Source organism: Saccoglossus kowalevskii, chromosome 22 (assembly GCF_978046115.1).
Source record: "Saccoglossus kowalevskii chromosome 22, keSacKowa6.1, whole genome shotgun sequence".
NCBI classification, from domain to species: domain Eukaryota; kingdom Metazoa; phylum Hemichordata; class Enteropneusta; family Harrimaniidae; genus Saccoglossus; species Saccoglossus kowalevskii.
In genome coordinates, this window is record NC_140662.1 from 2,792,631 (window position 1) to 2,807,253 (window position 14,623).

At 33.8% G+C, this 14,623-nt stretch overlaps 1 protein-coding gene across 1 annotated transcript in view; it reads right to left on the reverse strand.

The window, feature by feature from the left end:
* Positions 1 to 14,623, reverse strand: part of LOC102806598 (U5 small nuclear ribonucleoprotein 200 kDa helicase-like) — a 71,853-nt gene that overhangs the window by 56,306 nt on the left and 924 nt on the right. Inside the window, exons 2-8 of the mRNA XM_085496079.1 lie at positions 13,932 to 14,095; positions 13,033 to 13,204; positions 10,147 to 10,339; positions 5,850 to 5,908; positions 5,654 to 5,749; positions 3,317 to 3,469; positions 1,594 to 1,693 (exon numbers count right to left, since the gene is read on the reverse strand). Of these exons, the coding sequence (XP_085352205.1) occupies positions 1,594 to 1,693; positions 3,317 to 3,469; positions 5,654 to 5,749; positions 5,850 to 5,908; positions 10,147 to 10,339; positions 13,033 to 13,204; positions 13,932 to 14,095 (937 nt within the window). The remainder of the gene's footprint in view (positions 1 to 1,593; positions 1,694 to 3,316; positions 3,470 to 5,653; positions 5,750 to 5,849; positions 5,909 to 10,146; positions 10,340 to 13,032; positions 13,205 to 13,931; positions 14,096 to 14,623) is intronic.

Consider the following 14,623-nt stretch of genomic DNA (forward strand, 5'->3'; position numbering starts at 1 on the left):
AAAATTCCCGGAGTTCAAACATCGTCCACATTAGGCGGTGGAGTGTCTGGATTATCTTCTGTAGGACGTTTGGCAAAATAATTTGTAATAGAATTCATTGTCGAGTGGCGTTGTGCATCACGATGCGAGAAAGAGTGATTCATCAACTATATTGGTCCTATATTTATAGCGTAAATACAAAAGTGTTTATCACAGGTACGTGCCAGACTCGAGAAACGATGTCAGGAAACCACCCCGGCAGCGGTTATCAGTGTCAGACTTGGTAAACGAGTATCCGGTGGCCAGCTTTCGGGACTGTATGCCTAGCACGAGAGACGAGAGATAATTCATACTCAATTATTTGAAAGTAACTGGCCTCATCGTTCAGTCGAGAGTTACGATTAATCCGGGATAAATGTATTTTAAACAATCTTGTTTTTAATCGTACAACCGAGATTTGTTTTGCCAACTGTACCAAAAGTTGTGCTCAAACACTCCGCAATATGTTGCAATAGAAGTGCGTGAAAGGCGCGTTTTGATTGGATGTTAATGTGACCTCCTGTCAAACGATGCACAAACTAACACATTAAGGCGGTCCTTTCTCACGCGATGAATTCGTGAGACTGAGAGGTAAAAAAATGCAAAAATATATAGTGGTCTGTAATCGTTTTTTTAGAATGAGAACTATCTGTTTTCCACATTTAATGTCAACAACATTACATTTAGAAAGAATTTACAGCATGCGCATAATATTTACATACACCTAACTTCCGCACCCGGTAGGTATTTACCGAGGGACTTAGCAACATCCCCAGACACTTTCCTAGACACTCCAGTGACCGCTGCAGACGCAATAAAATTACATACTCACTCACGCGACAGTTAATCAAAACACTGGACGCGGTATGCCTTTGATGCTTTGTAGGTACAAAAATCATTGCTGTGTAACACTTGGAAGAAATATAATGCGAACATAAAACTGGGAATGAATATTAACAAGAAATGATAAATGTAAATTCCTTTGATTGGTAGTTTATTGAAATGGCATTGTTTTGTCTCGTGCGTTTTTCTTTTGCCTCCAGACGCCATAAGCTCCTTTGGTGTACTGCGTTCACTAAATTTTCTTGTTTTAATTAGCCATGACGTCGTTTAGTTAGAAGCTATCAGACTTTTAGATAAGTCGCTTTGCATCATACCAACTATGGCAGTACATGTACATCGGAGATCGATCGAAATACGGTACCGGTATACGACTGTGCCCATGTGATCATCGCTCAACCAAAATTGTGAAGTTGTTTTTCGTTTGCATGGATTGGTAATTCACACTTGATGTACTAGGTCTGAAACAAAGAAAGTGCCTTTCTAACAGGAAGTCAAGCTGTCTGGATTTGACCGGGAAATTTAACACATGTTCTTAGCTTAGTGCACTTTACAACTTCGATACATTGTGTACAATTTCAGGTTTGGGTGACGCCTAAATTAGAATTCTTTTGTTAGGTTTGACCTTTGGGGGACGCCTAAATTAGAGGGACGCCTAAATTAGAGTACATACGGTAGTTTCATCAAGTTATTGTGCCAACATGGTTAACAGAAAATTTTTTGCAAAAGACTTACTCATTTGTCTGTGTTGACGAAGTACTTTGATAAAATCAAACTGACTGAAGCCCAATAGTACAACCAATTGATTCTCACACTGGCCATCATCAGCAGCATTCTGTAATAAAGACTTGCATATCAGAAAATTGACAAGAAAAATAAGGAGACTAGGTAAAAGGGTGCACAAACAGACCAAGATAAGGGGACAAGATACATGTACAGGGATCTCGCCAGCCCAACATGAGTGCCGGACAGTCATGAATATTAATGAGCTATATGAATATTAATTAGCAATGAATATTAATGAGTTTGGTCGCAGCAAATATTTTTGGAATTAAGACATGTTTCACAATTTAGAAGAGTTTTAATTTGAAAATGAAATATATTCGAAATACGAATGCTGCAGACTAAAAAACAGAAACAAATAAATTATTGTTGCAATATTAATGTCTATTGTAAAAAGTTAACTAAAACGCATTTGAAACGTTTCAGCCAGGAATATTTTCACAATCTTATTTACTGAAAATACATTCTCCTTAAAAAAATCAACCAATTATTGGAATATTGTTGTAATTTATTATTCGTATCATCAATTTCTAAAACGTTATATTCACAGTAATGAACGAACAAATTTTCGAACGTTACAACGTGACACAACTTACTTCGCGATGTTATACACTGATTATACCTGTCCAATAATTCCTCTTACTCAGTCATGATGCAAAGCAAAATATGTTACTTCGTTTTTTTATAGGAAATATGTAAAATTTGACTTAGTTTTATCGGGAGTGGATATTTTTGATCACTCGATCGCTTCAGTAAAAAACACGGTCCGCCATGATGTTTGTGACGTATAATTCCATTAACCAATCAGAATGCCGCATGGTAATGACGGTAGAATCCGAAGTTTTCCAAATGGTAGTGATTGTAAAAATTACATTGTGGAAATAAAGCAATGTCGCACGACGTGTGGACATCGATTTCAGTTGAAAACTGCATGATGGTGATCGAAAGAGGTGATTAGCAATTTTTAAAAGGTAAAATAGGTCTTGAAAGAAGAGTTTTTACATGAATTGCGATGATAACAGTTTAAATGTATTTTACCAAATCAGGCAATAAACACGTTGATTTTTTTCTTGAGTAGCGTAAACTGTCAGATCGTGAACTCCGCTTTGACCACGTTATATCAAGGTGAAATTGATTTTGAAAGAATTTTACCTTTCAATCTAAAGACTGACACAGTTGGAGACACTTTCGCAGAAAGTATTTACTTACAAACAAAGAGGTGCTAATTTCACAAAATTGACTAGCCGCTACGTATCGTGCGACTAGGTCTATTGTTTACAAATTATAATCCATGACTGAAAGGATGCGTGTCGGTTGGTACATAATTATAATAACAATTGGACAATTGTCCTGGTCGGAAGCATTTCTGTGGTGGTCGTTAATTTTGAGTGCCGGTCGGGGCCGACCACCGCCGACCAGTGTGGCGAGATCCCTGCATGTAGAAGGGGGCACCAACAGATCTATGATCTGATCTATAAACCGACCTCTAACTGAACTATAAAAGGAAAAACTAATTGATGTATAATACAACTCTTGATGCTGCAAACTATTGTTCACATTATTCTGATAAATAGCTGATACAAAAATTTTGTAGCCAAGCCAGAAAAAATAGTAAAATGAATCAAGTTATTGGAATAGAATTGAATGGGACATTCATGTAAAAATACTCACTGACCTTTAGAATGTCTAAAACCTCACAACCTTTTGTTTGTGATACATTTGGATCATCATAAAATTTTCGCAACTGTCTCTGCAACCAAAATGCATCAATATCTCGGGGATGGAGTGACTTCTTCTTTTCGGTAAAACTGTCATCCCCACCTATCAACTGAATGTGAAAAAAAAATGATAAATATAAGTAGCAGACACATTTACGAATAGCAGACAAAGACATATGTAAAGCAATGCAAAGCCATTTAAAGAAAGGCAAAGACACTTAAAGCCACGCAAGGCCATGTTAAGCCATGCAAAACTACACGTACAAAAAGCCATTTTATAGTCGTTACATGTATAATAAAACTTCAAATGAAACTTGTACAAATTGTAATTGTTTATAGTTCATTAATAAAGTTAACAAGCAGTATGTCGGCTGTTAGCAATGCACATGGCAATTAAAGAACAGAAGATATCATTAGAACATAGTTGAACTCTGGTGACCTTGCCCTTTGTTATATAATATAATTCCCTTTAACATAGTTTGTTTCAATATAAATATACATTGTCATAATTAATTTTGAATACAAAAAAAGTTTTGGGGTTGAACTAACAGTGGGAAATCAGTCTACCGAATGTCCTTTAAAGATGTAAATATCTTACAAAAACATTGGTGCCTTATTTGTTTAATTATTTTTAAGGGACATAATTTCCAGCTTTATTCAAAGTAATTCAGATATTTTAGTATAAAAACAAATGCCTCATTGCAAAAAAAAAGTGCTGCATTTAGACGTGAATAGATTCATAAAACATGCAAGATAACAGAAAATCTTAGCTGGCTTTTGTCCAAGTATTTTGTACAAGTGTCTGTCAAAAATTAATGATTCACTGAGACAAATATGAACTGCCTCATTGTGTGACTACTGTATTATATGAAAAGTAAAAAAAAAAAACACCCTTTATGAATAGCTATCATGTTGCAAGCTCTGCTTTGTATGCAAATCAACTTAAATAGTTAGTTGGTGTCCAGTGGAGGGAGAAGTCAACAGTGCTGTTGCCTCCTGAGAACCTACATCTTCAAACACTGCAATCTTTGTTTGAAGTGAGTTTTTAAACTAGTATTATAAAAACTCTATCATTTTGTTCTAATAGCTGAAACATACTCCTGTGAGTTTTCATTTGTCGAATGAACTGTTTGTCAAATACAGAATACATATATTTTAGAACAATTTTCTTTTTAAAATGTGGATGAAATGTTTTGCTTTTTATGTATTTTTTACGTAATGCATGTTTTTGATTTGATAACTTTGAACTAAACAGATTTTCTATTAGCTCCAGATCTTGATCAAAGTTTGGCACCCAGTTCATAGGAGTGCTTATATTGATTTTCTGACATCTTGTTTTCTGTAAAGATTTATTGGTAGGTTTGCAAATGTGTATCAGACTGTGCAATCTCTCCATGAGTTGGTTTTGAAACCCAGTAAGGGATTCTGAGATACATTACCAAGGATATTATTACAAGATAAATCATTTGCTTCATTGAACACATACAACAATCTGAATGCATATTTCCACTGAGATCAGTGACCTTTGATGTGTATCACCAGTGATCAGTCAAGTAGAAACAGTCAAAATATTTTATCAGTTTTTCTCAATTTTTGCATGATATTTTCATACAGGACATCTGTTGTTCAAACTCAGGGAAGACTTTATACTGATGAACAAGGTGACAAAGTTTGATGAAGTTTGGAATAGAATTAGTAAAGTTATCATGCACACAATAACAATTATTAACGACAACGCCGGACAAAATTTTTCCCTTAATATACCTTTCCCTTCCATCTTTGATGGTACGGGCAAGGTAAAAATGAACAAATCTGATAGAGGTCCACATGTAGTACCTATATGTATAATATATCAAAGCAATTGGACTTGCGGTTTTCAACAAGAAGTCGAAAATATCACTTTTTACCAAAAATTACAAAAATATTCATCAAAATTAGAGAATTAAAGATATCATCATGAAATGAACAAATCTGAGAGAGGTCTACCCAAGGTACATATACACCAAGAATCAAAGCATTCAGGCTTGTAGTTTTCAAGAAGAAGTCGAAAAAGTAAAACATTGACACGGACGACGACGGCGGACAATCACTCATATGATAAGCTCCGCTCGACAAAGTCGACAGCGATGCTAAAAACCTATTACAGAAATGTATAAACATTGGGGAAAAACCATCTTACTTAGCCTATTACAACTTATTGTAATTTTTGTGATAATGCAGCATCAGCACAAACACTTAAAGGTTGAAAAGCAGGCAACACTTGAAAACGCAATTAAAAAAAAGATGCATCTTACATTGGCTTGTAATGTTGCATCAAATCCAGCTTCTACACCCTCCTCTTCTTCTTCTTCCTCTTCTTCATGCTCCTCACCAAACACATCTTCATCATCCTTTAAAACAAGACAAACAAAATGAAACTCGGTACAAACAAATAAAGCCAGATTGTAAAATGTGGAAATCTCACGATCTGTTGTCATAATGAAAGCTTACATCATTGTCAGATTCCTCAAATTGTAAGTTGACACCAATCTTCTGATCAACGGCTTCATCTGTAAAAAAAAAAAAGGAAACTCAAGTCAAATTAGAAATTGAAACTTTAATCTCAGTAATGTCACACCTATAAGTGCTCAGAGTCATTGCAAAATTCATTTGATACAGAGTGTAACTTTCACTTTTTTTTATGTATACTCCTAGTAAAGTTTACAATATGTGACAGCGTTTGGAGAGCATATTAGTTACATTGGTAGGTCCATGATATTACTAACATCTGGTTCGCAATATCAGCAGTATAAATAACTTCATTTTATCCACTTATTTCTACGTTTATTGAATGTTTTAGTTTAGTCAAATATTACCCTATATCTTAAAAATTGCTCTTGCTAGTTACACCAAAACTGAACTTGACTGACATTTCATAGTGATTGATAAAATTCCCAAATTTGAAGATATCATCACGAAATGAACAAATCTGAAGATATCATCACGAAATGAACAAATCTGAAGATACCATCATGAAATGAACAAATCTGAAGATACCATCACAAAATGAACAAATCTGAAGATACCATCACGAAATGAACAAATCTGAAGATACCATCACAAAATGAACAAATCTGAAGATACCATCACGAAATGAACAAATCTGAAGATACCAACACGAAATGAACAAATCTGAAGATACCATCACGAAATGAACAAATCTGAAGATACCATTACAAAATGAACAAATCTGAAGATACCATCACGAAATGAACAAATCTGAAGATACCATCACGAAACGAACAAATCTGAAGATACCATCACGAAATGAACAAATCTGAAGATACCATTACAAAATGAACAAATCTGAAGATACCATCACGAAATGAACAAATCTGAAGATAACATCTCGAAATGAACAAATCTGAAGATACCATTACAAAATGAACAAATCTGAAGATACCATCACGAAATGAACAAATCTGAAGATACCATCACGAAATGAACAAATCTGAAGATACCATCACGAAATGAACAAATCTGAAGATACCATCACGAAATGAACAAATCTGAAGATACCATCACGAAATGAACAAATCTGAAGATACCATTACGAAATGAACAAATCTGAAGATACCATCACGAAATGAACAAATCTGAAGATACCATCACAAAATGAACAAATCTGAAGATACCATCACGAAATGAACAAATCTGAAGATACCATCACAAAATGAACAAATCTGAAGATACCATCACGAAATGAACAAATCTGAAGATATCATCACGAAATGAACAAATCTGAAGATACCATCACGAAATGAACAAATCTGAAGATACCATCACGAAATGAACAAATCTGAAGATATCATCATGGAATGAACAAATCTGAAGATACCATCACGAAATGAACAAATCTGAAGATATCATGGAATGAACAAATCTGAAGATATCATCACGAAATGAACAAATCTGAAGATATCATCATGGAATGAACAAATCTGAAGATACCATTACAAAATGAACAAATCTGAAGATACCATCACGAAATGAACAAATCTGAAGATATCATGGAATGAACAAATCTGAAGATATCATCATGAAATGAACAAATCTGAAGATACCATCATGGAATGAACAAATCTGAAGATATCATCACGAAATGAACAAATCTGAAGATACCATCACGAAATGAACAAATCTGAAGATACCATCACGAAATGAACAAATCTGAAGATATCATCACGAAATGAACAAATCTGAAGATACCATTACAAAATGAACAAATCTGAAGATACCATCACGAAATGAACAAATCTGAAGATACCATCACGAAATGAACAAATCTGAAGATATCATCATGGAATGAACAAATCTGAAGATACCATCACGAAATGAACAAATCTGAAGATACCATCACGAAATGAACAAATCTGAAGATACCATCACGAAATGAACAAATCTGAAGATATCATCATGGAATGAACAAATCTGAAGATACCATTACAAAATGAACAAATCTGAAGATACCATCACGAAATGAACAAATCTGAAGATATCATGGAATGAACAAATCTGAAGATATCATCACGAAATGAACAAATCTGAAGATACCATCATGGAATGAACAAATCTGAAGATATCATCACGAAATGAACAAATCTGAAGATACCATCACGAAATGAACAAATCTGAAGATACCATCACGAAATGAACAAATCTGAAGATACCATCACGAAATGAACAAATCTGAAGATACCATCACGAAATGAACAAATCTGAAGATACCATCACGAAATGAACAAATCTGAAGATATCATCACGAAATGAACAAATCTGAAGATACCATTACAAAATGAACAAATCTGAAGATACCATCACGAAATGAACAAATCTGAAGATACCATCACGAAATGAACAAATCTGAAGATACCATTACAAAATGAACAAATCTGAAGATACCATCACGAAATGAACAAATCTGAAGATACCATTACAAAATGAACAAATCTGAAGATACCATCACGAAATGAACAAATCTGAAGATACCATCACAAAATGAACAAATCTGAAGATACCATCACGAAATGAACAAATCTGAAGATACCATCACAAAATGAACAAATCTGAAGATACCATCACGAAATGAACAAATCTGAAGATACCATCATGAAATGAACAAATCTGAAGATACCATCATGAAATGAACAAATCTGAAGATACCATCACGAAATGAACAAATCTGAAGATACCATCATGGAATGAACAAATCTGAAGATATCATCACGAAATGAACAAATCTGAAGATACCATCACGAAATGAACAAATCTGAAGATACCATCACGAAATGAACAAATCTGAAGATATCATCACGAAATGAACAAATCTGAAGATACCATCACGAAATGAACAAATCTGAAGATACCATCACGAAATGAACAAATCTGAAGATACCATTACAAAATGAACAAATCTGAAGAGACCATCACGAAATGAACAAATCTGAAGATAACATCTCGAAATGAACAAATCTGAAGATACCATTACAAAATGAACAAATCTGAAGATACCATCACGAAATGAACAAATCTGAAGATACCATTACAAAATGAACAAATCTGAAGATACCATCACGAAATGAACAAATCTGAAGATACCATCACAAAATGAACAAATCTGAAGATACCATCACGAAATGAACAAATCTGAAGATACCATCACAAAATGAACAAATCTGAAGATACCATCACGAAATGAACAAATCTGAAGATATCATCACAAAATGAACAAATCTGAAGATACCATCACGAAATGAACAAATCTGAAGATACCATCACGAAATGAACAAATCTGAAGATATCATCACGAAATGAACAAATCTGAAGATACCATCACGAAATGAACAAATCTGAAGATACCATCACGAAATGAACAAATCTGAAGATACCATCACGAAATGAACAAATCTGAAGATACCATCACGAAATGAACAAATCTGAAGATACCATCACGAAATGAACAAATCTGAAGATATCATTATGGAATGAACAAATCTGAAGATACCATTACAAAATGAACAAATCTGAAGATACCATCACGAAATGAACAAATCTGAAGATACCATCACAAAATGAACAAATCTGAAGATACCATCACGAAATGAACAAATCTGAAGATACCATTACAAAATGAACAAATCTGAAGATACCATCACGAAATGAACAAATCTGAAGATACCATCACGAAATGAACAAATCTGAAGATACCATCACGAAATGAACAAATCTGAAGATACCATCACGAAATGAACAAATCTGAGAGAGCTTTACCTGAGGTACATATATGTATAGTATCAAAGCAATCAGACTTGCAGTTTTTTTTAAAAAAAGGCGAAAATATCACTTTTTACCAAAAATTACAAAAATATTCACCAAAATTAGAGATTTAAAGATATCTCCACAAAATGAGCAAATCTGAAAGAGGTCCACATGTAGTACAATGTACATATATATGTAATATCAAAGCAATCAGACTCACGGTTTTTAACAAGAAGTCGAAAATATCAGTTTTTTACCAAAAAAATTGAAGATATCATCATGAACTGAACAAATCTGAGAGAGGTCCACATGTAGTACCTATATATGTAATACATTTGTATCAAAGCAATTGGACTTATCACTTTTTAACAAAAAATAAATTTCAGAAAAAAACAGGAACCAATTTGCAAGTATCCTAGAGTGATAATTTTATATTAAAGTACTGGTAACACAGCAGCATTTATGGATGACCATATATTAGAATTCTCACCAATATTTTTTTGTTCAATATCTACTCCATAGTCAGTAATTTTCTTTCCCAGGTTCACCAACAATGCAAATCTTTCATCCGCAAGCGGACCTAACAACAACTCTAGTTCTCTCTTTTTATCTTTCATTTTAGTATGTTCATTTTTCAAAGATGCGAGAACTTCATCAGCGGCACCGCATAATATGTCACGTGGCTGAAATATACAATGAGAATTATTAATTAAGCAAGGTACATGCATCTATATTTTATAATGGTTTAACCCCATCCTCTAGAAATGTAAGAATCTTCTTTGCAGACATCTACCGTATTTATCCGGGTAAGCACCCAGGGTCCTGAACATGGAAAACCATAAATAATAAAAATCAACAGTAAGGAACCATTTGAATTAGGAAGACAAGCATGCATGAACTCAAAATGAATTAAAATGTCAGGAGTTAAACTGCGTAAAATTATTTCTGGTTTTGACAAATACTGGTTGAACAGCCATACAAGATTTATGCAGTAAAATTACGAAAGTTCATAGTTGTGTGAAAAAAAACAACTTCTCAGTACATTCATTGCCATCTTTGTGAAAGTCAAAACCCTCAACAACAAAATCATTACAGCTTCGTCTTGAAGTTTGTCGATGTCATCCGACACAATTTAGAATTAGCACATTTAATGCACGGATTTCGCTGTCTGTCAGCTTGGCACTTTTAATTCACGTCTAATCAGAATAAAGAGACAAGAAAAATGGGATCTCGGCAAACAACTCTGCTACAATGGCACACGATGCTTTTGTTTACCGTGTGGCAATCATCTTTAAGCATTCACTTTACTGATTGGATAAGAATGACATCACTACTAGTGTTTCATCGTAGGGGTCAACTCAACATTGCTTTCTTACCAGACTTACACGCTCATCAATCATGGTGAAAGTTACTATTCAGAAAGTTCCGGAGATTGGAATGTCTCACTATATGGATATCACAGTGGGCTTGAAATAGGAAAAATAAGTTTCAATAGAGAAACGCAATGGCTGGGATGAAAGATGGTAAAAAAGTTGCCAGTTTTCGATGTGAAATCCCAAGATGACATTGCGAAATTGCTGGCCCAAATTATGGATTTGCAAGCTGCTACTGAATACATGTATTTTATAGATCCAAAACAACATGATTTCAACCACTCTCCTGATTGCTACGGATTGCTACAATGTTTTCATTGTCAATGACGCTAAAGCCAAACATGTGCAACACTTGCTTCGCGGCTCTCTGTAAGATTTGCTTGAATCATTTCTTAGGAAGTCAACTGTACAACAACAACAAAAATAGTTTTTTGTTTTTTTGTTATTACAAGTGTGGAAAAAGACCCCTGGGCGTATGCCTCAATCTATTTATTATATCAAAATTTGGAGGGGGTGGAATTTGCCGGGGCATGGGCGCTTACCCGGATAAATATGGTAACATTTAAAGTACGTGTGTTGAGATTGGTAAATCAGTGACCACACATCATCTATTGAAAGCTGCTACAGAGATACCAAAATCAATGAGTAAAAACAAAGTCCAGAAAGGAATGCGTTAAACAAATTGTCATCTGATTTCATATACATTCAAATCATCTTTATGATAGCTTAGATCACTTTATGGAACACTCTACTTCTATTGTTTTATCAACAACAATAAAAAAAAATTAAAAAAAAAGATACATGTAATATACTCTTTAATGTTTCAAAGGATTGTACACAAGACACACAGAGGAATAGTGCCAATAATGCACAATGGTTGTGTATGTTTAATTTTGTATGTAAACAAAGCGGTGTATATATTGCATGGGACCCACCATCCAACATGGTGTATTATGACAATTACTACACGTTGACTTCTGCCATCTGAAAACCCTTTTTATTGACACAATGCAAGTCATTCATAAAACTGTTTCTATATAAAGATGCCTATCAGTATTACTATGTCCTGAAAATGTCACTTTCTCTCACCTTATAATTGTAACACACTACAAGAGGAACACATTGTTGCAAGGCTAAACTTCATAGAGGCATCAATTGCAAGTACTGAATAACATTACATTTTTTTACTGATTCAGTATGTGAAATATAGAGAAACAAATATTTTGACTGATTCATCCTTTCAGTCAAAACAGCAAAAATAAATTGCAAGTAAATTTACAGTATGTTTTGCCAGGTCAGAGATATTTCACTACTATACGTATACTCATGATATTTCACTACTATACGTATACTCATGATATTTCACTACTATACGTATACTCATGATATTTCACTACTATACGTCTACTCATGATATTTCACTACTATACGTATACTCATGATATTTCACTACTATACGTATACTCATGATATTTCACTACTATACGTATACTCATGATATTTCACTACTATACGTATACTCATGATATTTCACTACTATACGTATACTCATGATATTTCACTACTATACGTATACTCATGATATTTCACTACTATACGTATACTCATGATATTTCACTACTATATGTGTACTCATGATATTTCACTACTATACGTATACTCATGATATTTCACTACTATATGTGTACTCATGATATTTCACTACTATACGTATACTCATGATATTTCACTACTATATGTGTACTCATGATATTTCACTACTATACGTATACTCATGATATTTCACTACTATATGTGTACTCATGATATTTCACTACTATACGTCTACTCATGATATTTCACTACTATACGTCTACTCATGATATTTCACTACTATACGTGTACTCATGATATTTCACTACTATACGTCTACTCATGATATTTCACTACTATACGTCTACTCATGATATTTTCCTAACAATAAAAGACAATAACAAGATTTCAAACCAAGAAAATAAATTTACCTGATCTCCAAGAGCAGCCTGTATAAAACTTAGTAGTGCTTCATATGTACTACGAGTCTGTGGCGTCTTAGGTTTGTAATAAATACTGACCATATCTTCTATGCCTTCTGATAATAATGTTGCTCCTTTAAATTTCAACATATCATGACGAGCATCATCTCTTTTCTGTCGCCTAGCAACCAATAGTCAATATGTAAATATTATGAGGTTAAAATGAAAATAGCACAAAGTATGCACTATGCAAGACAGTACAGTGATCGCATAGAACAATGCATAGCAGGGGTTGACATGACCTGTACTGCCTGAGTGCATATTTTGCGGTATTCTCATGACAACATTATTATTATAATAGGATTATTATTTAATGAGATTATAGACAGCATTTACACTGTGCAAACATTTGCATTCAGTGTTGCATGTTACAGCCCCTCTGTGGATTTGCCAGAAATTTCAAATAAAGCAAGAAGCCAACTTCATTCATGCACACATGACTGATTCTAAGAGATTCTGCAGATTTTTGTATTTTTAGTACAGCAATTTTTTTAACAGAAAAGTTTATTTTTAAATTGTTTTTGACGAGTCTTTAAATTTCCAAATTTTACCACTATACATTTCTTTACATAATTTCCCAACTACATGTACTACCAGTAATGTTTCTATTCTATATAAAAGACCGACTTCCAAGAGGCAGTGTGATTTTCAACATGCTGTGATGTTTACTGTTTGAAAGTCAGTATTCAAATGATGACATACATGAATTAACATTAAGCAAATCTGTGACATTGATGGGTGAGTCATTCGACCACTAGTGCAATTCAGGCAATTGCAGAGCAATGTTTTAATTGCAAGACATGAACATATACTGGTACCCATAATACAACATTGTACTGCTAACTTACTTAACTCTCTTTTCTTCAATCATGGCAGGCTTGGTTCTCTTTGCCTTGTCTCCCATTCTTGTTCCTTCAATGTGTCCTGTAAGGGACATAACCTCACCTGTGGCTTCATCGCGAGGGCGCCGATCAATCAATGATCTATCCGCTTGTAAGACGAGATTAGAGTTCTGAAAAAATATGTTCGAACAATGATTAGAAAAGCACTTACAGTTCTTACTTAAAACAGCATGTAAAGATATCTGGTAAGAGTTCCTTAGAGCCCTCTCAACCATAACTCTAATTCCAACCATAGCCTTCAACCCCAGTTATAATTTTATATAATATGAGGTTATTACAAGGATACTGCAAAGTATGCACGAAGACAATAAAAAAAAAACATGATGAAAAAGAGAAATGATCTCCATAAATGTACTCAAACATATGAAAATCATCTCCTATTCCAATTGAGAATTTCCTATTTAATAATTAGGATGATAATTAAGGCAATGCATGTAAAAATGGAACTTATTTTCAATTTAATTTTAATGCTAGATTATGATTACTTAGTCTTATAGATATTATTTGTTTTAATTTTAGAACGCAAACATTGATCGAATAGTATAAAGAGGCTTTATTTTTGTGAATGTCCTTAATTTATTTTCTTTTAAGTTGTATATGCCCCTCTTCAAGACAAGTTACTGGGAAGGGCATTTACA